Below are 23,726 nucleotides of genomic sequence, written 5' to 3'. Positions count from 1 at the left end.
ATGTTTGGGAATTTGTCTAAACACAACCCTTTGTTAACCTGCAGCTTATTGTCATAGAAATGGCCTAGACAGTCCACATCATTGTTTTTACTTTCTCTTTTATATTTCAAAATCTCGGACATGCTTTTCTTTCTTTCTTTTCTCTATCCTTCTTCTACTTTTGAGTTTTAGCAATATTCTCTCTCTCTCTCTCTCTCTCTCTCTCTCTCAAACACACACACACACACACACAAGCTTCAGATGAATATTTGTTCATTTCATGTTTCCCTTTGACTCAGGGGTCTACTTGCTTGTGTGGAGTTTTGTAATGTTGTATGGATTATTTTCAATGTTTGCATTTCGTATTTTATTCCAGCCGAATCAAAAAGAATCAACAGTCTTGACAGAGCACAAGCATAAGCTCAAAACAACCAGTATTCCTGACTGGAGAAGCATTACCTTGGTTCAGAGAATTAAAAAAAAGCTCTACCATCATGTTATCAAAAAGAAATTATGAAGGACACATTCTTTGTCATTCCTATACACACCTCTCTCTCTCGCTCTCTCTCGCTCCCTTTCTCTCTCCCCCTCTCTCTGTCTCTCACACACACACACCCACACACACACACACACACACACACACACACACACATTCAAATGAGTAACTTTGCATCTCACAAAGTCTCAAATTACCTTGACTCATCTTGGGCAAACCTGCCGACCGCATTACATAAAAAAGAGGCTTTACTATGCCAACACTATGTCAAACAAAAGCAGAGCATACAAAGGTACACGTAAAAGACGGATTCATTCTGGCAAACAAAAAACAAGCGTAGACAGGCACAGGGGAAATATGGAATTAATCGTAGTTACACAACACGGTAACTGAGATTTTACTGCAGTTTTAACTCAGTAACCAAAAAAGCCAAGTCCAAATGTGAGAACCTGTCTAATTTCTGCCGCGACATTTTTAGAAATGTTGGTGAGTGACAGTGACTGTGGTGTCAAGTGGTCTAACAGGATTCTGAAAGAGGCGTGTTTGTTTGGGCAAAGGCGTGTATGTCCTACGTCAGGGCCTTCAGGTTAGTCTAGATGGTCAACAAATAAAAGCGTTTCTCACTCTTTGTCGTTTTTTGTTAGCTCTGTCTCTACTTTGATCACATTATCCAGGGATTCAAACAGGTAAAATTCATTTAGTCCTTGTTGTTTCCAAAATAGGGGTTGTTTCGATACAGTTAAGAGTTTGATGAATGTTGCTATGTTGGTGTTGTATCTGTACAGTCAAACAACAGAGCTCTTCAGAAACAGTGGCTGTGCAGGTTTCTAAATTTCTAAATTTCTCCGTAGCCTTGCAATGAGATCTATGTTTGTGACAACGTAAAATGTTGAGAAGGAAAAAAAAAACCTTGGTCAGCTGAAGTCTCTGTGGGTCAGAGCTGCGTATGTAACTATTTTCCCCATTTTGTCATTACGAAGGCTACAGTGAACCATTCTGTCAGTTTTAATGCAATTGAGGGGCAACATACCAAACATGTTTTCATATTGAATCACAACATGGGTGGTGGCTAAGTACTGACACCTCATTATCAATGAACCAAAAACAGCTCCGTTCTCACAGAGTGAGAAAATAGTGTATTGGCAGAATTAGTGTTTTTTTTTTCACATTTTGTATGGTAATATTTATTTAAGTACTAAAGAGACACTATGTCACAATTTAAGTCTGTAAAAATGGTAGTATGGTGTGTACTTATTTTGGAGTTTTCTTTTTTGTTCGTTTGTGTGTTTATTTGTTCTTTTAATGACAGTGGAGACTAGGTGGGAAAGGCTGTAATGCAATAAGATATGAGGTTCAAATCTCAAGTTTCCACTAAACACTGGACAATTATTAAGACATCAACTAGTACAGGAGAGTGTGTAATACTTCTCTCTCTCGTAGAAGAATTTGAGCCCAACTTTAGCCTCTAGCAAACCATCTGACATTCAACAGCACAGGCACACAAAAAAAACTCCTGAATTTGAAATGCATCCCTGCTGCTGCTTTGGGAAACATTTTAATTGGACCTGGTCTACTTGATATATTTTATCAAGAATTCTGAAATAAAAACTAGCTGTTATTCTCACTTCAGTTGTTCTAGGCAAACATTCTACCTCAAACTTGAGCAACAATCTTGTCTGGAGGGCATTTTCATAGACATTAAGCAACTATTTCCCAAACATTAAAAGCGGTTTGAGTTTTTTTTTCAGAGCAACTGTCAAATACTCGTTGCCCCGTTCGCAAGGTTTCTTTTTTCAGCTCCTCCAATCCACCTATTTTCTGCTCAACAGAAATTGTGACTATTGTTTTCTATGGTAAACAGGATTGTGATTATAATGGCTGAAACTATGACTACTTTAATGCATGTTTAAGTACACATGGAAAGTCATTATTTATGCAAAAAGTAATGAAAATGTGTGAGAATTTAAAAAATGCGCTGAGAATGAAACAGGTGAACAGATGCTGAGCTCCTCTGCATGTTTATGTACAATCATGAAAGAGTCAGAAGAAAAATCGGAATGAAAATTGATTATTCATTGATTACTCATTAATGGCTGATTAATCTTACAGCTGATACAGATGAAGCTTTTTATGTGCTTAGATGAGAAAAAAAAAAAACCAATGAGAGTACAGCACCTCCGTAAATGAGCCGGACCTGTGATTATTAAATTTAAATGATTATATATGTAAACAAAATGCCTTGTCACCCTCTCCATTTTTTATGTACGGTATGTCCTAACTTGGAGGCTTTAAACTCTGTATTTAGTCTGTTAATACTGACATGGGATGGTTTCTTGTTTAAATAAATATTTATTATATTATTCGGTATCCTGCACCAAAATTAGACCTCGAGTCTTCAAAATATCCTCATTAATATACACTGTATTTTTCCAGTCAGTTGTAGCTCTACAGTTTTCAGGATCATTTTCCCTGCATCACCTGTTTATACACCATCATGAATAGCTCTGCTCTCCCTGACCAGCTAGTGAAATAGAGAAAGATCCATTGGTATTCCAAACAATATGTCCTCTACCAACTCCCACTATTCAAACATTCATTTCATTTGATTGACTCCAATTCAGAAGCCCGGGGGTTGAGTCACTTATAAACAGTTCTGGTATAATACAGACTGAGGTTCTGTTCCCCTGTTGGAAATTTCAACTCCACTGAAGAAAAACAGAACATGTTTATGAAAATTTTTGAAAATGTTGTTATTAAAATATGTTGCTTTATTCATAAATGAACACAGTAGTGTGAGAAGTGAAAGTAAAGTCAAGCACAGCGCATAACTAAGTTCCCCTCCTTTTCCAGGAATAATCTGACCCTCGGTGACCCTGAGCGTCTAGCTCCCATTTGCGAAGATGAACTGGTCTGCTTTGGAGGCCCTGCTTAGCGGGGTGAACAAATATTCCACCTCCTTTGGCCGCGTCTGGCTCTCCATGGTCTTCATCTTCCGAGTCTTGGTGTTCGTGGTGGCTGCCCAGCGTGTATGGGGCGACGAGAACAAGGATTTTGTATGTAACACGCTCCAACCAGGATGCAGCAACGTCTGTTACGACAGCGTCTTCCCAATCTCTCACATCCGCCTTTGGGCTCTGCAGCTCATCTTCGTCACTTGCCCTTCGCTCATGGTGATGGGCCACGTCAAATACCGGGAACAGAAGGATCAGAAGTACAGTGCCGTCCATAAAGGCGCCCACTTATATGCCAACCCAGGCAAGAAACGCGGGGGACTGTGGTGGACCTATCTGGTCAGTCTGGTGTTCAAGGCAGGCTTCGACGCCGGCTTCCTCTACCTGCTCTACTATATCTACGAAGGCTACGACATGCCACGTGTCGTCAAGTGCTCTCTGGACCCCTGTCCCAACGTAGTGGATTGTTACATTGTCCGACCTACCGAGAAGAAGATCTTCACTCTCTTCATGGTGATATCTTCAGCTGTTTGCATTTTAATGTGTATCTGTGAGATGATCTATCTAATCGTAAAACGCTTGCAGAAGCTGGTCAAAAAGCATAAGGAAAATGAGAGAATACTATTTGCAGATCAGCACGAGATAACGGTCCTGACCAAGCCTAGGTCCGAGTATGTACGGATAGATCCTACACTATCCTCCACCCACAACCTCAATAATGACAAGAAGGAAGAGAAAATGACCAGTAAACTTTGAGTCAGTGAGGTAACTGTTTGTGAGACCATGTATTCTGTGCAAGTTGGAACATGAAAAGTCACAGAAAGGACCAAACACCAATGACTCCCCTTTCTGGGGGCAATAAATGAATCCTTCAAAAAAGATAGTTCCAGGTACTCCCTTTGATAAAGGCATACTCCCAAGCAATCACTTTACAAGTCTTTTTGAATACACTGTTGTTGTTTTAACATGAATTAGTGTTTCATGTGTGTGGAACTTAATTTTTAATGTTTTAAACAACAGGCTTTTTTGTTGTGGCATTACACTATTGTTTCTTTTTGCTATGAGAGTGCATGCTGCCCTCTGGTGTACAAACAATACGCAAACCTACGAGACAGAGTGAGGTATGAACTTCAGTAGGCGCAACCAGTATTCCTTCAAGAAATGGAAATGGTATACATCTACAATAATTTGTTATTAAAACTTAAAACACTTCCATGACGGAAAAGATCATGTATATCCAGGAAAGCTGCACAGCACTTTTTTCCAACAGCTCCAGTGTTATCACTTTTTGAAAGCATGCACACAACCAGCCGAGTGGTTCCACTCTGCACATAGCATAGAGCAAGGAAGTAAAGAATGTGGTCATATCCTGTACAATTGTACATGAGCTTTCTATCACTGTGGCTTGTTAATATGGTTCAATTTAAGTAATATTTGTTTTTCTTTGTGTGTGTGTGTGTGTGTGTGTGTGTGAGAGAGAGAGAGAGAGAGAGAGAGAGAGAGAGAGAGAAAGAGAGAGAGAGAGAGAGAGAGATGATATTATCCATATATAACTATTTCCGAATAAATCTGAGGACAAAAAAAATCAGCAAAGATGTTTTTGTATGCGTTGTTTTTTGAAGTTTTTTTTTTTCCCCCTTTCTTTCCGTTTGTGAGTCATCCACCAACCCATCAACATGGGTGCCACACCCCACACAAGAGAATGCATAAGAGAGAATGTATGAAACGCAACTAATTGTTTGCTGTTTTTGAGCACACACATCAAGAACAACACAGAGAACGCTGTTAAGCATTTCCTTGCGCTAATTTATTCCATTCAGAACCTTTACCATTCTTTTAGCAGTCCAAAAGGGTCAAGAGGTGATCAACACAGAGAATGTAGTGCGGCTTGTACTAGCAGTTGTCACAGGGGTATGACTACTTTTTTACTGAACAAAATACAAGCATTCAAAACAACAATGCAACAACAAGAAAATGGAATCGACCTATCAAAGTACACACAGAAAACATGGTAAAACGACATACCGTGTGAAATGACGTATATTTAAATACGTCACCAAAGTTCCACTCTAGTGACCAATCAGAGGACAAAGGCAAGGGTGCCTCTTGACAGACAGGAAAATGGATCAATCCTCGGTTAAAAGGCGGGTCTATATATATATTATTGAAAACATTCTCGACAAGAGGACAGCACCCGAAATGAGTTTTCACTACGGTCAGGTAAATGACGCTTCCGGGTCGACTAAAGTTTTATCTCGTTGAATTCTCTAATTGTTCCGCTTTTTGAGATTATGTTTTTTAAACAGATGCACATTCTTAAACTTAATCTCTGCGAAACCCGCTAAATTTTCCAGTTTACAAATGACATTAATTTAAATCAACCTAGTCATCATTTGGTGGTATGTAAGCTAGGGAGCTAGCTTGATGACATTTCAGAGAAGACTCTGTTAGTGATAAATGTTGTAAAAAGCGTCGTTCATGACTTTAAATATTTTATATCTTGTGGTAAGCAATGATGTGCAGTTAAGCATCTTACTTTAGAATAACGTAAGCCTAGTTAATAAGCAAGCACCAAGTTGACACTCAGGCCACGCTGTGTTAAAATGACACGCTGGCTATGATGAAAGGTAGCGAACGTAATCAGCGAGAGGGTGAGAAACGAATGAATTTTACGAAATTTTCCGGAATAACCCCTTTTACAGTTAGAAGTGCGTACATCAATTCTTAAACTTCAAATAACTGAACAGCCTTTACGTTTACTTAAAGTCTGACTTGCCGGGTTAAGTGTTGTGATTGAGTATGCTGGTGGTGATTGAGTGATTTGATGATTTAGTAGTTTTGTGACCACAGGGGTATGGAGGACCTGGGAATAACTATCCCCAGCAGCACCCACCTCCTGGGGCGCCCTACGGAGCTGGTCCATCCCCAGGAGGTCCTGCTGGAGGACAGTATGGAGGTTCAGCACCGCCTGGTGGGGCACCATATGGTGGTGCAACAGCTCCACCACCAGGAGGGCACTATGGTGGAGGGGCAGCCCCTGGAGCACCCTATGGATCATACGGTCCTCCAGGTGCAGGAGGGCAGTATGGGCCAGGTGCTGGAGGCGCCCCTGGAGGTCCTGGTGCACCTTACGGAGGATATGGACAACCTCATGGAACACCATATGGTCATCACCCACATGGTAAGCAAATTCCTGGTGTTATCTTAAGTAATAATTTATCTTAAGTGTGTCTATGCTGTTTATTGTTCTTCTCATGGTTCTTACAAACAATTCCCTGTCACAATGAAGCATTGCAAGCCTTATGTGTTTAGTTTAGGTTTTTCCTTGATTAATCCACACAATGGGGACATTTTACCCATTCAAGATAGCGATGAACACACACACACACACTAGGGGCCAAAAGTACACACACACACACACACACACACACACACACACACACACACACACAGCAGTTGCGGGGGTTAGTTGCCTTGCTCAAGGGCACTGAAGTGCCACTGTTCATTCACCCTCCCCACCCCCGTATTTTCCCTGCCAGTCCTGGGATCCAACCAGCAACCTTTTGGTACCAAGCTCGCTTCACTAACCTTTACTCCACGGCTGCTCCCAAATATGTTTATAGGAAATTTAACATTATAGTAATATTCAATTTTGTGCCTTAGCCCACAGTTGTATGGTGTCTGACATATATTGACTGCAGTTAAACAGTGAGAGGGAAGTGTACCCCTTTTTTATCCCTTTATTCAAGTAAATATCCAGTTTCTGAGTACCCTTGGCAACAAGTGATATCCAACTGGGACTCAGCTGTGAATCACATGTGTAAGACACACCTCAGCACCGCATGGTGGTGAGTTACCCATGTACGCCACTCAGAAGCACTACCAAATTCGATGTCACTTGATAGTTTTTGGCCATTGTATATTTTTGTCATCTCACAGTCAGACGTGACCAGCTGCAGTTCTATGGTTACATTTAAATCAATTCAGTCCTTGGTCCTGGAGACTTATTTTTCCCCTGCACCATGGGCCTGTCAGACAGCAGATTGAGCCCTGGCAGAGTGATGATGTCTGAACGCCAGGGTTAGGCGAGACAGAGAGCGAGGGCTGCCGTCACCTCTCCATCAGCCATGCGCTCACAGATGCCTGTTCCTAAACATCGCGCAGGATGGGAATTTATGAAGGTGCCGCAAACAAGGTCCTCGATCCCGCTTTACTGCAGTTGTGTCATCTGCCCCTCACAAAATGATTGATGAGTGACTGGCAGCAGGGAGCTCAAAAGCAGCAGCTTGTACAGATCTGGCACAGGTTGTGCCTGCAGCAGAATTAGAGTGATGAGCATGATAATGTGAAGTGAAGAGATCTGGGGGTGTATACGTGAAGAGAACGTGTGTGTGTGTGTGTGTGTGTGTGTGTGTGTGTGTGTGTGTGTCGGGTTTTGTGTCAGGAGTGTGTGTCATGTTCCCAATGGGGGATGATTCACATGCTGGCTCTTAAATGCAGTCATTATCTGTCCCCAGTGGGGATGTAGCCCATCTGGGTTTGGTCAAATGACACCTCATCATTGTCCCTCTTGGGGCCCAGGATAAGACAGGAACATAGTACATCACTCCTACTAACTAATTCGTGGGAGTCATTTTTCCATTGCCACTTTTCTACTGTCACTTCACATCTATTCCAGGTCTTATTGCTAAGGGCCTAATACACTGTGTGACCAGTCATCGTTCGGATTATGATGCAGAACTAATTCATTTCCTCTATGGAATAATGTTTTGGTTTTTTTGTTTGTTTTTTGTAACATTTAGGAGTTAGTAGTTTAAATGTGCCATGCTAAGCAATGCGCCTACTGTGAGTTAACTCTCCTGCTAAAGTTAAGTGCCCTGTTGCCTAGGTAACGTTCCACCAGGAGTAAACCCCGAGGCTCAACAGTGGTTTCAGTCAGTGGACACCGACCGCAGCGGCTATATCAACCTGAAAGAGCTGAAACAAGCCCTCGTCAACTCCAACAATTCATCATTCAACGACGAGACATGCCTCATGATGCTAAGTGAGTTTCCATCTGCCCAATATCTGTATACAGCTATATGAAGTCTCCTTTGTCCTGAAACAAACACATCACTTACTCAATTACAGAGGGACTCCATTACTTAATGCTTACCATTACTGACACCTAAACTGTTGAAGTGTATATTATGTGAAAGAATGCAAGACATGTAGAACCACTTAAACAAATAAAATGAGTGCATATTGTTGTCATGGCATCCTTCCAACTGAATTAGTTTGGATGAATGCAATATTGTTTGTTTGTTTTGGTTTTTTTTTGTCTGCAGACATGTTTGATAAGACAAAAACAGGGCGAATGGATTTGTTTGGATTCTCAGCTCTGTGGACATTCCTGCAACAGTGGCGAGCCCTGTTTCAGCAGTTTGACCGTGACCGCTCGGGTAGCATTAACAGTAATGAGATGCACCAGGGTGAGTGTGAAAGAAAAAGAAAAGGAACAAGACTGAAATGGGGTGAGGGAAAGCACTGGACTGAGACAGACTGAGTAAAGAGACTAGCACAGTGGGTAGAAGAAAAGGGGAGAAAATGCTTTGATGGTGAGAGGGGAGCAGGAAAAGGGGTGGGATGAGCATAATACTAAATTGGAATGACTGTTCCTGGCACATATCACATATCTGTCCACCAGTATGGTATTGTCATTCCTTTCACTCTCCTAGCCTCAGTTCCGCTCCTCTTCTTTCAGGCTTCAGTCATGCGTCTCTCAAAGGATGAGGTGTATATTGAATACAGGTGATTTATATTCATTGATGCTATGTATGTGCTTTTTTTGCACAATGTCATGGCATTGGTTCCTGAGGAAAGTTGAACCCAAGTCCATAACATGTAGCCATGTGCTGAGTCTTGCTCCCTACAATAGCTGTGTTTAAAACACTGTTGTGTAAGGAGTCCAGGGGGATGGCATTATCCACAGTGTATGTTCCTGTTGTGTTAATGTATCCATGTATTTCCTTAAGCAGCTCTAATTTCATCCAGATGGCTGAATATACTATATATACTCATATATATATATATATATATATATATATATATATATATATATATATATATATATATATATATATAAAACCATACACACACACATGTATGCATGTGTGTGTGTTTTTCCTTCTCTGAAGGAGTCAACTATAAAGAGGAGTGGATAGTGAAAACCTCATTCATCATCATTATTTTGTCTCTTTAATTCTGAACAGTAAAAACGCACACTGAATGAATTAGACCAGGTGTCATAATGAACTCATGATGAAGTTCCATTTACAACACTGTCTCCAATCTGCAGCTCTTTCTCAGTTGGGTTACAACCTGAGTCCCCAGTTCATCCAAACCCTGGTGAACCGCTTCTCGCCCCGGGGACGACAAGGAGCCATGTACTTGGATCGCTTCATCCACGTGTGCACTCAGCTGGCCTCTATGACCGAGGCCTTCCGCGAGAAGGACACAGCCAGGAGTGGCAACGTGAAGATGAACTACGAGGACTTCCTCTCCGGAGCCATCACTCGACTCATGTAAATACTGGTCGGGGCCACAGTGTGGCGCTGTGTCCCTGACTACACACTGATGCCAAAGCGACCCTTACATCCACACAGATGCCAACGTTCCCGCTTTCTTCCCCTGCCGTTGTTCCATTTTACAGCTGTACGGCAAAAATGCCAAATATTTAAACCATCATTGACTAACTCGCTTTGAACATGTATGCATCAGGCAGACAATGCACTTCTGTCTGAGCAAAAACAATGCAATTGGAATATACAAAAAGCCTTAACTCTAAAAGTAAGGGCTTGAATTTGTGCGAGGTCAGAACTTCAGATGTGCCATAGATATTCATTTTACCTTCAGCATTAAAGCTTAGTGCAGGGCGACTTAAACTTGTGTTTGCTGAGTCATGTGTAGGCTTCTGCAGAATTCAGGTGTTATCAAAATGAAGTAGCTCTCCCAAGAGATTTGTTTGAACCCTGTGTCTTTGAATCTTAACAAATGATGTTCGTTCTGTAGCCACCATTTTACTGATTCATTGGTGTATGTGATTTTTCCCTTTTTCTTTTTTTAACTGCTAAAGTGTAAACAGCTTTTTGTTTCTGTTTAGACTTTTATTGGGACCATTTATTTAATATTTTACGATCGCTAGAAATTAAGGTGTTTACAATAAAGAAAGTAAGACCAGTTTTGAATCGTCATTCTAATATTAAAATGAGTGTATAAAAGATTTAGCTGAATTTAAAAATAAGGGCCACCATGAATACAAAATTATCTTTCCACTCTATTTACAAGTTTGACATTCTGAAGTTTTGGACCGAGACTAGTGAATTAATTGGTATTGTTTCTTAAAAGGTGTTTTTATGATATTTTTGTGATTACTTACATTTATGTTTGTCTGCAATAAAGTTTTCAAAACAATATTGTCTTTGTTGTTGTCATTGTTGCTGTTGATATTGATAGGGAAGCATAAAAATAATAACTTTACATAAGACACTTGTATTTATTGCAAACAAAAGAATAATACAGTAGCTGTTTTTTTCGTATATTGTAATCTACGCTTTTGATGAATTTGTCTAGGGTTGCTAGAGTAGTTATTTGGAGGACAAAACATGATTTCTGAGAGCGGTGGTTGCATGTTCCCATATTCACCAGTGTATGGCGCCCTTGACCTCTAATATATACCTTTCCAATCGGGCTGACGGATAAGAGACGAATAAAAACGCAGTCTCAAACACCGCGTAACAATTTTTGCACCAATGAGTTTGCCAAGTAGGCGGGATTTGTAACCAGGAAGAGTGAGTCCAAGGTAGGTGAATTCAAGAAGAAGCACGTAAATTGTCAAGCTGTTTGAGAGTTACGCGGTTTAATAAGGGTAATTAAAATGATTAAAATATTCACATTCACTTAACAGGAAGTGTACAATTTCAGTATTCGGGAAATGAAGTTGTTATCTGGCCAAATTGCTACTACATGGTCTGACACCAGTACCCTTGCATGGTTACACGACTCCCATGTGATGTTAGATAATGTAGATGACTAGCATGCTAACGTTAAACCCTCAAAGAAACACAGTACAGTTTAACGACCTTAATTTTAGTTAACAAGTCTTGTTTAATCTGAGTATAAGGATTTATTTCCTTTTAAAATTTGGCAAAGTAATTCTTAGCTGCTGTGACATTCAGAATGCTAACAGTTACCGTTACGGTTTGTGACATTCCGCATTTATGTTGATTTCTTCTCTATACGCAGGTAATTTTTAATAAAGCAAGCAGCCATGTGGCCGGTTATCTGGACGGCCATGCGTACCTACGCGCCTTACGTAACCTTCCCTGTGGCCTTTGTGGTGGGTGCCGTGGGGTATCACCTGGAGTGGTTCATCCGGGGCACTCCAAAACCGCAGCAAGAGGAGAAAAGCATTCTGGAACTGAGAGAGGAAAGGAAATTGGAGGAACTAGCGGGCCAGGACAGTACTCAGGTCATTAGTCTGAAGGACAAGTTGGAGTTCACTCCCAAAGCAGTACTTAACCGGAACAGACCAGAAAAAAGCTAGCCAAGACTGTTGGACTGACTCATCATTACTCTCTATGCTTATGTATGGGTGGATGTACTTGAAATCACTGTGGACTCACTGTATCTTGTTCCACTGACTCCACTGGGAGACTATGTTCGATCTTATGGGGTTAGGATGCAAATGCATTTCATTGTCCATAAAACTACTCTACCACTTGGCAATTCAAAACTCATCAATAATAACCAGGCTCGCTACACCAGCTGCTGAAATAAGTTAGTCATGTGTTTTTGATGCTTTTAGCCTCAAGAGTTTAATTCTCAGTCCAGCTCCTGAGGCACTAGGACACATGACTGTGTTGCCCAAGTTGGTGGAAAGTTTCAGTGAATTTTGCATGAGACTGCTTACCCATAGATGCTCACAAGACTGAATCAGAAAGAAAGGCTTCCTTGTTAAGTGTGTGAACATTATTGTGTCTTTTGAAACAAGGTTTAATTTAAAATATGAAAGGGACCTGGAAAGTGTTTCTGAGTAAACAAAAAGATACAGGGAGCTTCCAGTAAGCCACTATTTGAATCTCCCCTAGTCTCTCAAAACTGAAAAATATTTATGGACTGTTTTGGTATGAAACCTCGTTGCCTGCATCTTTTATTGATGAGATGCAGCTCAGAAGCTCCTTTTCTGTTTCTCAGTTTTGGAAAGTGGTCAGTTTTGTCTGTTGAGTATTGTCCATAGCTTGTTATATTCTCTCATCTGCTTTCGTTTTGGAAAGTTAAATGGGGGTCGACCAGTGTGCCACCTAACCAACTGAACACCAGAATGTTATGAATTATAAAATAAATGGAATCGCGAATGATTTTTTTTGTTGTTGTTGAGACAGTTTGGCTTGTAAATACATCTCTGTGGCCAATAAACAGGTGTGCTCAAAAAAAGCATTGAAACTTCACACAAGAGGCACTTAAAACATTAAACTGGTTTATGAGTAACTAACAATTTGCTATTTAATACCTCATCCGTTTAGACACAACTGATCTGCTGTACGCGTTTAAGACTGAAAGGATAATCAAATAGGTAACATTCCAAACAGGAAATGAGTCTCTGAGTTACCGGGCTTGTCAGCATTTCCAAAATGCCTCCGTGAGTCATTTCAGTGCCTGCGTACTGCGAGCGCAACATCATTTACATGAAAACAAGTGCTTTCATTTTGTCGGTTATCCTGTTCGCAAGCATTTGGCTTTTCCCCCTTTTTCGCTTTGGTGGTCCTCCAGAGAGCAGCCCCACAGACCTTAATTTCCACTTTCTCAGAGAAAGAAACATCCTCAGTAGAAACATAAGCCAGCTTTCAATGTAAAAAAAAAAAAAAGATTTGGTGTTGTTAAAAAAAAAATGAAAAATAAGGAAAGTATTTTATATATTCAATAGTGAGTGATGATAAAAAGGGGATAGTAGTATATTTCCCCGGACCTGACATCTGTTTGTTATCATTCTCCTACTTTTGATATAAAACACTCTCAAATAGCTTACTTTTACCCTTTATACTAAAGTAGTTGATGGCCAAAAATTTTTTTCTGAAGGCGTAATTTGTGAACCTCTTCTAGGAGAGTGTTATCCCAAAGTGCACTTCGCTCTGACTTCCGTCCATTTCCTCTACACTTCATTTTGTTATAACTATGAACTCACTCTCAAGAGCAGTGTCTGTCTAAACAACATATTGGACATGCAGAGCTAACATGATTAATAGGAATCAAAATGAAGCCCCAGATCCACCATTTCCACTTATGGCTTTCTCCTGCCAGCAAGCTAGACACAGTTTATAGGCATTGCATTTACATATGCCTAAGGTGTAAGTGCTGCTGTCTTTTGCCACCAGCGCCCCCCCCCCCCCCCCCCAAAAAAAAAGATTATCAGTGCTTCGGCCCATTCCTCTTGAATGGCGCTGACAAGCTGCAGAACATTTCCATCTTTACGGATTCAAGCACAAAGTCCATATAAACAGATGATCTAACTTAACTCAACAGAACTAAGGCAGGATGTGTGGTAGAAGCTTTTTTAGATGGGAACAAACATTCATTCCCTTGAGTACATCGACTGCTGTAGACAGCTAGAACAGATTCCTTATCCATACTCAGCGGTCGGAGTACAGTAGTGCATTTGGCTCTGGTTGCATGGGTGTTCCTTTACAAGAGTCCCCCTGTTTGTGTTTCTGTGGAAGGACAGCATGAGTGTTTGTGTTGAGAGCATATGGGCGCAGGTAGGTCAAACAGAGGCTCTGGCACCATGAAGGTGTGACTGTGTCCAGCCAGTCAGACAACTCTATTGTTCACAGACGGTGGGAAGAGGGAGGTTCATCTCCGGCTCTCTCTCCCTGGTCTCGTAAGTCCGGATGTATTCCAGCGAGCCGCACAATGACTATATGATTATTCATTTTGTAGATTGCCATCAGCCCGGAGAACAATGGAATGACACTTCTAAGTCCTCCCCTTTCTCATGGACCACAGACTCCTGCTCCCATAACCCTCAGCACTGTCTCCCTTTGAACTGCTGAGAAGTTAATTTTCCCAGAGTACTCCCAGGGGGCAAATTCATGTCCCTTTTTTCCGCTCAACTTTAACATGTTGTATGCATAACATCAACAGAGAGGCACATGACAGCAGTGTGTTAATAATGTCAGCCAGTGAAAGTGTAAGTATTACAGAGTCAAAAAAAGTTTCTTTTCGGATGGATTTTACCAGTTTCACTTTTACACAATTGAGAACAATAGAGTGGGTCGTGTGGCATTCTCCCATGCATGTCATAGAACAAACACAGTGATTTCAGAACAGTAGTTATTAAATGACAAAAGGCACGAGGATAAACTGAAATTTTGCTAATTTAGGGTGTGAGTTATGTACAAGACTGTGATCTGTGAAAGACTACAAAATGATGGGAGATGGTCATTTCTGTGCACTTCAACAGAGGATGCACACTCACTCTAGAATTACCTCAACTATTGATGCAAACAACATTAATTCATCAACAGATTGGATCATTCATGTGACTCATGTAGTTTAGTGTACAGTCACTGATAAACACACTGATAAACACATAATATGGGACCTACATCTGCGACCGCGATGTATAAATAGTGAGATATAAACAAGTGTCTAATCAGGACCTTAAGGAGACTGTAGAAAGTGAAAACAGCGAAAGAGAGAGCCCATACTAAAAAGTTCTTTCTGTAATAGTTAAATGCAAAATTCTTTTAGGTGTATATCTGTTTGAAGAAGACAGCGTTGTTGAAACATGTTGTAAACCTCTTAAATTGTGTCTGTATATTTTACATAGTTGAGCTTTTTCTAATTAAAAGCACTTTTTTGGTGGAAGCATATAAATATCATACACATACAGTATTAGCAATGTTTCTCTGTTTTGGTGTTCATTTGTTTTTTTGGACATTACTTAATAAAAATAACTCGGCATCTACAGCGAATTACCATTACATTTCATACTGAGAAATAGGAAACTATTTGTTTAGTTTGTGATAAATATCTGCCCAGACCTAACGTGATCTAGTGAGAGTGCACCGAGTCAGAGTTTGACCTTCTTTTACTCTCCCATGTGATATTTCAACTCTCTTTATCACAACCCGAGTCTTATGACAAACATTTACTCAGTTACGTCAAAGAAAACAATAACAAATCTCTATGCCTCACAGAAATGTGTGAATGAACTTTTAACAGCTGTCTTTGTTTTCACATGCAGTTTACTTCTTCACCCATCATTCCCTCAACCTCATCCGTCAAAGCCTTTTGATAAGGTGGCCGTGACATTTGGGCACAGCTGAGGCTAGGATGGCTTCCCCCATAAACAATGTAACAATGCAAAACACCGCTACATTGTCAGAATCAACAATTCTCTCAGTTAATCCCTAGAGACGGCTGTATTGGAACCAGGAAAAGATCCAAGCCCACATCCTCCCGACTGTCTAAATTAAGAACCTAGTCAATTTTTTTTTCCTTTTCTTTATAAGTCTCATCCCCATGCTTGCATATAAACTTGACATAAAAAGTATTCTGTGAGGGCATACAAGCTTGTTTATGTCTGTTTGCCTGTCTGTTGGAGAACAGAGTTTTATTCAAATGATATAAATAGTGAGTATGGGGAGCACTGTGTACCTCATGGACCTCACCCAGTGCAGATGTTTCTCTAACATTCTGAATGAGTGCGGCCGAATTTCGCCTTAGCATTGTTCTCCAGACCAAACAACCCCCCACCCCACACACCGGTTGTGTGCTCCTGTCGCAGCTTTGTCCACTAAGAGAGGTATTCATGACTACAGCTGGCAGGAAGCATGAGCGAAGCCATCAGTCCTGCACACGCTGGTGCCTATGCCAGGAACTGCAGCCTTCAGTGCCCTGGGGGTTGGCACTCGTGTCCAGATCCCCAGGGGAAGCAAGCTGACAGTGCGTTCAGTACAACCATGCGTCCAAAAAAAAGAAAACACCTTTCCATGGCCCAGAACTACACACAGGCAGGTCAGTAAAGATAAGATATGTGCACTCAATGTATATTTTGTTGAATTTCTCAAATGTTGGAGTTTCTTCTGTTTAGATTTCTGTTTTTGTTTGTGTGTGTGTGTTTGTGTGTGTGTGTGTGTGCGCGCACGCGCCTGTGCGTGCGTGTGTGTGAGATAGAAAGAGAGAGAGAGCGAGTATGCAAGAGGACTCGGAGGAAAATGCATCAGCAGTCAGTGCATGTGCGGTGTCAGGATGTCGGAGCATGGTGTGGGAGAATACAAGCTAATTTTCTTTGGTACAACTGTGAGTGGATGACCTGGAGAAACACTGATGGACAGACTGTGAATCAGCCAGACTGTGTGAATAGAAAGGCATTACCCAAAAACGTCCACAGTCTACAGTAGACGTTTTAGCAAAGCGCCCTCCTAATAACATATAATGCCTATAAGCATAAGGTAGCAATCAGTGACAGCAGGGTTTTCTTATGAAGGTTGCAGCTCAGCTGTGTAAAAGAGATCACACTCTCTGTTGAAGAACAGATTGTTCTAAGCAACAAAAAATACCTGTATAACATAAGTAAAAGTAAAAGGAAATTTACTGGTGCTTTTTGACGTAGGAATGAGCTCATTAAATTACAGTTGGCAAAGGCGTTAAGAATTGTATAACTGAAAAAGAAAGGCAACACTGTTAGCTGCATATCATGCTTGGACTTGAGGAATGGCAGGCGTTGGCTCTGTAAAAACAGAGGGAAAACTCTGGAACCAGCATTCTATTACTCCCTACAGTGCATTGTAAGGTAGATAGATGGATAGATAGTGAGAGAGCGAGAGAGAGAGAGAGAGAGAGAGAGATTGAGATCAAGCACACCAGCTTCCACATGCCTCTGCTTTGGAAGCTTGGCAAACAAAGGGAACTAAAGAGGTCGACCTCCACCAGCTGTTTGCTGACCCACAGCGTGTCGTATGATACCTCTGAACCCCTGTTTTGGTCAGAGATGACAGCGCTCAGCCCAATCTCAGACTGGCCGCCGCTCGCGGGCATTGCAACGGGGGAACACAGCAGGCTGCGCTTGGCAAGATCAAAAGCACACAGCTCATTAATCTCTCGAAATGGGGGAAACCAAGTAGTGTGGGTAACTCCCTTTAATAAAACACTCTTTCCATTAGCCTTTACAACACATACCTTCCTCCAGTGAGAATTTTCCTATTGTTAAAGAACAGTGTTGAAAGATACTCGGTGTTATTGATTTATTTATTTTTTTTCCTCAAACGCTTGTCAGTCGTTTGGACGGTTTAAATTTCGTTCAGTGTAAATTTGAGTGCAAATCTTATGACCCATCCCATCTATAAATCCATTTCCTGCCACAGATAACTGCTTATCACTAGAGGGACAGCCTGTTAAATTGCTGGAAGTGACTGGAATGGAAAGGCAAGCAAAAGAATTTGAGGAACTCACTCTCATTGTTTATCTCACGTCTGTCCATTTTCACTGATAATGCACAGTGGTAACCTGTCCCAAACCTTTGCTAACTTTATTCGCGAAGTTTATTCACAAATTGACTCAGACTTTTGTTGGTTTTGAAAAGATACTGAAAAGACATAATGGTATAAAACGCTTCTTCGTCTTCAATGTTTATCTTCTGACACTTTTTTTTACATCCTGTCTTTAAAAAAGATACAGTCATATCAGAGCAAATCAGTGATTTTTTCAGCTCTCTCCAGAATGCTATTACTATTCTACTGGAAGGTGCATTACAGTAATGAAAACATTGCACGTTTCCACGGACCTCTTAATGCAAAAATGGAACTTCCAGTGAGGTGGAACTGTACACACTGCAAATGCTTAAAATATGAGACTTCTCTCATATAACCTTACTGAAGTACCCCTTCATTACCCCATCTTAGTCTAAAGTTTCCCTGTTGTTTCCTGGAAAGGCCAGAAATGAGTAGATCATTCTCAGTGATTTGTTAATCAGTCGCCAAGGGCAAGTGACACTCTACAAGATTAGGGTCAAGTATTGCTCAAGGATATGCATGATGAGGATAGTTCATTTTCTTTTAAGAGGTACTTATAGTTCTTAGTTCTTCTGACTATAACCATGGCATAACAGAAAAAGCTATAAAATTAAAAAAAAAAAAGTAATAAAAAAAATCTGTATTATCATCTTTGGGTAAAAATATAAATGTGATATTAAATACAACAACCAATAATTCTTAAATATACATTTAAATACTATTTACATTTTGGCTGAATTAATAATTCAACTCACAGTACATTGTTACTCACATCATAAAGCATTCGGCCTATCAGTAAACAAGCTGAAATTGGCTCTATCGCAATCACAAGATGTTCTGTTTTGACAGAAAGTGTAGTCCAGTGCAGTCTATTTTTTATTTCCTGCGTTTTGTTTTCAACAGTACAGTACTGGAGCAGATATTTTTTTCCTGACTGTTACTTGATGTGAGTTTCTCAGTCCAGTGCTACAGAGAACAGTGGCTTTGGATGAAGCCACAGAGCCCAAAGTACAGTTCAACTCAAACATCCTAAACAGGGGAAATGGCTCAAGCCTCAGAGAAATCCACAGGGACTACCACCTTAAGTGATTCATCCACCACAATCATGTTCCATAACTGGCCCCATTTGGTTCAACCTAGTCCAAATTTTCCACTTTAAAATCACACGTACTGCGTCTGTTTGGAGTGGTTCCCCTTATGTGTACTTTTACTCTGCTTGCTGTGAGAGTGCTTTTTAGAGTGACTCTTGCGAGAGGTTGATCTCACATTGTTTATGCAGTTGGAGTAGCTTGGAAGCATATCTGTTGATGATGGAGAGTCCCTTACTGACCAGTCCAATTCAGATTGGCTGTAGCTATTCTCTCCTATAGGAAGAAATAAGTGAGCTTTTTCCTGATATGGTGGGGCTTGAGGCATCGCTGGCTCCAACCTAGAGGGAGTCTTTTCTATTAGTTTTATCCTCTTTGGTGTTTGATACTTCTTCGTCAGCCGTCGCATGATGGCAATCTGGAGAAGGTGAAAGAGCTCTATAATGTTGAGAAGAACAGAGATCGCAGCTATGATCTGAGTGTAGATGGTAAAGATGGTCTTCTCTGTAGGCCGTGAGACATAGCAGTTCACCCGATGGGGGCAGGGGTCTCGCTTACACACGAACTTGTCTTCAACAACAAATCCATAGAGAAACCACAGGCCAACAATAAAGCCAACTTCTAGAAGAATCTTCATGAAAATGCTGCTTGCATAAGCACACAGGATCCTCCCTTTTAAATTCCCAGGCTCTGGCAAGTTCTTTCTCCCATCTCTCCGTCCTTCCGCTCCTCCATTCTCTACTTCATCCACCTCTTCTATCACCTCCAATTTACCCTCTCTGGGGTGAGCATCCCTTTGGTAACTCCTTTCTTTCTCTCCTTCCTCTTGTTTTTTCTGCTTGCCTGTATGTATGGCCACATAACCGAAATAAAAGATCGTTGGCGTGGAGACGAAGACGACTTGAAGAACAAAGTAGCGAAAGTGTGAGACAGGGAAAGCTTTGTCGTAGCACACTGACTCACATCCAGGTTGTTTGGTGTCACAAATAAAGTTAGACCTCTCATCATCCCAGGCAGATTCAGCAGCAATTCCCAGCACGAGCATACGAAAAAGGAAGAGTACCGTGAGCCAAACGCGGCCGACGTTCGTAGAATACTCCTGACCTTCTCCTAGCAGGTGCTCCAGAAAGGTCCAATCAGCTCTGGACATCCTCTGCACCTACCCACACAAACACACACGCACACACGATTCAAACATACATTGCAAAGTTTACTGTCTGGAAATAACGCGCGTCTTACTTTGTTGCACATATGCTAAAGTATCAACACAAATGGATGAGTTTCGAGTGGGGAGCTTATACAAACAGCAAACATAACCATTCCAGAGCTCTGACTGACTCACGACGAGGAAAATGTCGTACGTAATAATCTCAGTTGTGCCATCTCTGGAGACGTTACATAGCATGAACCATGAACATCAATGACCGCTTTCTATTAACACTGGGGTCATCCAAACTTCCTGATCGCACCGTAGTTACACACAGTGGGGTTTTTTAGTGTAAATGTTGTTCCTTCCTGGAAATCGTGTACAAAAGCTCTGTTCGTTGCTATTTTTCCATTCGCTCAGCCAAATGAATATGCATATTGAGATTTTCCATGTCGGAGGAAGTCAGTAAGTTTGAATATGGTATCAATTTCATGCACAATGAAAATACCTGTTATGCCTAGGTGGAATGAACTAGTCAATCCAGTCAACACCATTACCATCCCAGCAGGGCAGTATTAACAAATGTTGAATTGTTGTTGTTTTCATGTTAGAGGCTTTTGGACCTGGATAATTCTCAAAACAGATTCTGTGAAAGACCTACAGTATGTCTTGAAGAAGAAACCACAGTATTACTCCTTCTAAACTCTAGGGACACAACACTCCACATGTTATTCCCAGTGTCTGAAGGATTTACATCCCTAAACATCCTTCTCTCCATTCTGCCATTAGCAGCCTTCTTTGTTTATTGTGTCCCTGGTTTTTTGTTTGTTTGTTTGTTTGTTTGTTTTAGTTGACTGGAGGAACAAATATGTTTGAATGCAAATAGCATCACGTTCCTAAGCACACCAGCATCTGATTTTAATTTATGTCTCTATATAATGTAGTAAAATTCACTTTTCATTCACCTGATCCCAATCTGTGCTGTACGAATGGTATCTGCCAAAGATTTATTTGTTCCAGAAACATACTTTACCCCTGGGAGTGTGGTCTGGCCTTGGAAATACTTCCAAATAGGGGAATTTGATAACTGAAAACTCTTTGCTAACATGAATCTGTGCCAGGTATCTGCTTGTCCGCGACATTTAAATTGACACCTGAACCAGCCTAAATTTTCAGTTTTGTCATACTTTCATGATGTTAGTATTAGAACAAGCTATGATTTAAATCTACATCTGAAGTTTAATACAGTGCTGTAGCCTACTTCGTAATTTATGGTGTCCCTCTTGCTGAGCTTACCATTTGATTCTTTCTATCTTTTATTTCTTTCATCCTTCCTGTCTTTCTTCCTTCCTTCCTTCCTTCCTTCTCTCTCTCTTTCTCTCTCTCCCTCTCTCTCTTTCACTTTCTCTTTATCTCTATTTTTTCTTAAGCAATTAACACTTTAGTATGTTGTTTTAGTAGTTAAAATAAGTGAACATTAATTGATCCAGTAGATCCTTACTATCAGTTAAGATGATCACAGTGACGTCCATAACGCCAGCCTATATAACCTACTTCAGGCACGGGCCTCTAATTTGGTTAAATTTCAAAGAAAAAAAAACAAGTCCGTGAAATGTCATCATCATTTGATGAATTGTTCTCTTAAGAATACGGGTAACGGTGGTCATAACAGTGGTCATAATTAATCTTACCTGTCACAGTAAATTGTATTCGTCTCTTCAGTTGACCTTACAATCCGTGTGAAGGGCGGTTTCGTTACAATTAATTGTAAAGCTCCTGTCGGGTTCTTGAAGGGGTACTGTGATGGGAAAAAAAGAGGGACGGAGAAAAACGTTCCCATGCCGTCTATATGCCCTCCCACAGGAACTCGTCCGGGAAAAGGGGTTGGATGGGTTCAAAAATAGTTTTCTGTGCACTTTGCTTTCAGAGACGAAGACTTTCGTCATGGAACTTTTTTTTCGGGAGGGGGGATGGGGTCTCAGTTAAGAGTAGGAGCTCTCCCTTTTTATTCTCTGTTTTAAGGAAATCATAAGCTATGTCCCTTGAAAAGGAATTTATCATTTAAGTAACTTGTCATATTTACATTTAGTCAAATTTAATTTCAGTAAGGAATAACAAAGTTAGAAGGATATTTAGCTGTAATTTACAGACAGCCTAACGAGTAAAAGTTTTGACGTGGTGTGAGGGCTTCAGATGCTGATTATTTCCCCCATGTGTTGATTATTTCCTCATGATAACGGTCCTTTTTGGTTTTTTGTTTTGTTGGGATTTTTTTCAATGTGTAATTTCCGTAGAGGCCACAGAATGTCGCTAGCCCCACTTTTCAGTGCAGGCACGGCACGCGTCGATAGACGGAGAAGCCAGAAGAACTGTATGGCATAACTGAAGTGCGCATACAACAGTGAATTTTTACCAGCACGTCGTAGGATCTCTGTATGAAGATTTGGAAGTTAAGCTACGTTGGACTCGTATTAAGATAACAACCAAGCGTTGCTTGTTTAAGACGAAAACAACAATATAATGTAGTTCAAGTAAACATTGCTGTCTGGTAGTTGGGACCGTAATTGGCAAATCCAGAAGGACTGACTGCTGGAAAAAGACAAGGCATATTAATAGGATTGATGGCGACCTGTAGCAAAAAAATGAATATAACTTTGAACTGTCACTGATTTTAAACAGTTTACTACTGGAAAATGTGGTTTCATGCCTAACACTGAAATTAATCCATATGGATAGGCTAAGTGTCCACAGGTCTTCAGCTAATACTTTCTCCTGTTGAGCCTGAAGTCATAACAGGTTTTTACTGATAGTTCAAAGGAGCATTCTGACATCATCAGCATTTGTAACACAATTTATTTGAGTGTATGGGCTGTGAGATAACTTTCATTTATATTATTATAGTCAAATCAGGCCAAGAAGGGTTTTTTTTCATCAGTGAATTTGTGGGTGTGTTGATTAACGGCATTAACGACAGAAAAAAATGTATTTTGCCTAAAGCATTCCATATTTGGCTTTGTCATCTGAATGAGAATATCATTCTGAGTGGGGTCAGTTTTCCCTTTATCCCTACCCCCCCCCCACCCCCCCCCCACACACACACACTCTCACACACACGCGCGCACACGCACACGCACACGCACACACACGCACACGCACACGCACACGCACACACACACACACACATCTCTGACAGCACACACATCTCTGTTCACTCTGCTAAAACTTTAGAGGAATGACTTAAATTATATATTATCACACATGAAATATTCAGTATAATGATGTTTTTCATCCTCTAACTTTGTTCTGCTCAATATTTTGGACATGACATCTTTTCAAACAAGTTTCAAGGTTATGAAGTTGATGGTGATTTAATAGTTTGTAAGAAATTAGTACTTCCTTCATGAAAAATAATGATATGTTAAAATGCTGCTGCATTTGTAAGATCCAGAATTCAGATTTGACTCCTATTTTGTACAGTACTTACACAAACATAAAAACACAAACAATAACAAT

At 40.7% G+C, this 23,726-nt stretch overlaps 4 protein-coding genes across 4 annotated transcripts; 3 read left to right on the top strand and 1 right to left on the bottom strand.

Annotated features, from left to right (window-relative positions):
• Nucleotides 1-3,375: 3,375 nt before the first annotated feature.
• Nucleotides 3,376-4,182, top strand: gjb9b (gap junction protein beta 9b). Its single transcript, XM_030788490.1, has one exon. The coding sequence runs from the start codon at nt 3,376-3,378 to the stop codon at nt 4,180-4,182; it is 807 nt and encodes a 268-aa protein (XP_030644350.1).
• A 1,430-nt stretch (nt 4,183-5,612) lies between these two features.
• On the top strand, nt 5,613-10,878 carry pef1 (penta-EF-hand domain containing 1). Its single transcript, XM_030789547.1, has 5 exons — nt 5,613-5,646; nt 6,277-6,607; nt 8,315-8,470; nt 8,754-8,897; nt 9,764-10,878. The coding sequence occupies exons 1-5, from the start codon at nt 5,626-5,628 to the stop codon at nt 9,991-9,993; spliced, it is 882 nt and encodes a 293-aa protein (XP_030645407.1). The 5' UTR covers nt 5,613-5,625; the 3' UTR covers nt 9,994-10,878.
• Nucleotides 10,879-11,270: 392 nt separating this feature from the next.
• smim12 (small integral membrane protein 12) lies at nt 11,271-12,813 on the top strand. Its single transcript, XM_030789554.1, has 2 exons — nt 11,271-11,332; nt 11,710-12,813. The coding sequence occupies exon 2, from the start codon at nt 11,735-11,737 to the stop codon at nt 12,008-12,010; it is 276 nt and encodes a 91-aa protein (XP_030645414.1). The 5' UTR covers nt 11,271-11,332; nt 11,710-11,734; the 3' UTR covers nt 12,011-12,813.
• A 6,130-nt stretch (nt 12,814-18,943) lies between these two features.
• gja4 (gap junction protein alpha 4) lies at nt 18,944-22,002 on the bottom strand. Its single transcript, XM_030789546.1, has 2 exons — nt 21,905-22,002; nt 18,944-20,225 (listed from the first exon to the last, which is right to left on the bottom strand). The coding sequence occupies exon 2, from the start codon at nt 20,214-20,216 to the stop codon at nt 19,140-19,142; it is 1,077 nt and encodes a 358-aa protein (XP_030645406.1). The 5' UTR covers nt 20,217-20,225; nt 21,905-22,002; the 3' UTR covers nt 18,944-19,139.
• Between the last annotated feature and the right edge of the window lie 1,724 nt (nt 22,003-23,726).

The sequence above is a fragment of the Chanos chanos genome, chromosome 12, assembly GCF_902362185.1.
Source record: "Chanos chanos chromosome 12, fChaCha1.1, whole genome shotgun sequence".
NCBI classification, from domain to species: domain Eukaryota; kingdom Metazoa; phylum Chordata; class Actinopteri; order Gonorynchiformes; family Chanidae; genus Chanos; species Chanos chanos.
The sequence above is the reverse complement of the archived record's forward strand: the minus strand, read 5'-3'. Positions and strand labels throughout refer to the sequence as shown.

Excerpts from the sequence above, each read along its gene's own strand:
- gjb9b (XM_030788490.1), top strand. The coding sequence starts at position 3,376 with ATGAACTGGTCTGCTTTGGAGGCCCTGCTTAGCGGGGTGAACAAATAT.
- pef1 (XM_030789547.1), top strand. The coding sequence starts at position 5,626 with ATGAGTTTTCACTACGGTCAG. Across the intron at positions 5,647-6,276 it reads TGAGTTTTCACTACGGTCAG|GGGTATGGAGGACCTGGGAA; the intron begins GTAAATGACGCT and ends TTGTGACCACAG. Across the intron at positions 8,898-9,763 it reads CAGTAATGAGATGCACCAGG|CTCTTTCTCAGTTGGGTTAC; the intron begins GTGAGTGTGAAA and ends TCCAATCTGCAG.
- smim12 (XM_030789554.1), top strand. The coding sequence starts at position 11,735 with ATGTGGCCGGTTATCTGGACGGCCATGCGTACCTACGCGCCTTACGTA.
- gja4 (XM_030789546.1), bottom strand. The coding sequence starts at position 20,216 with ATGTCCAGAGCTGATTGGACCTTTCTGGAGCACCTGCTAGGAGAAGGT.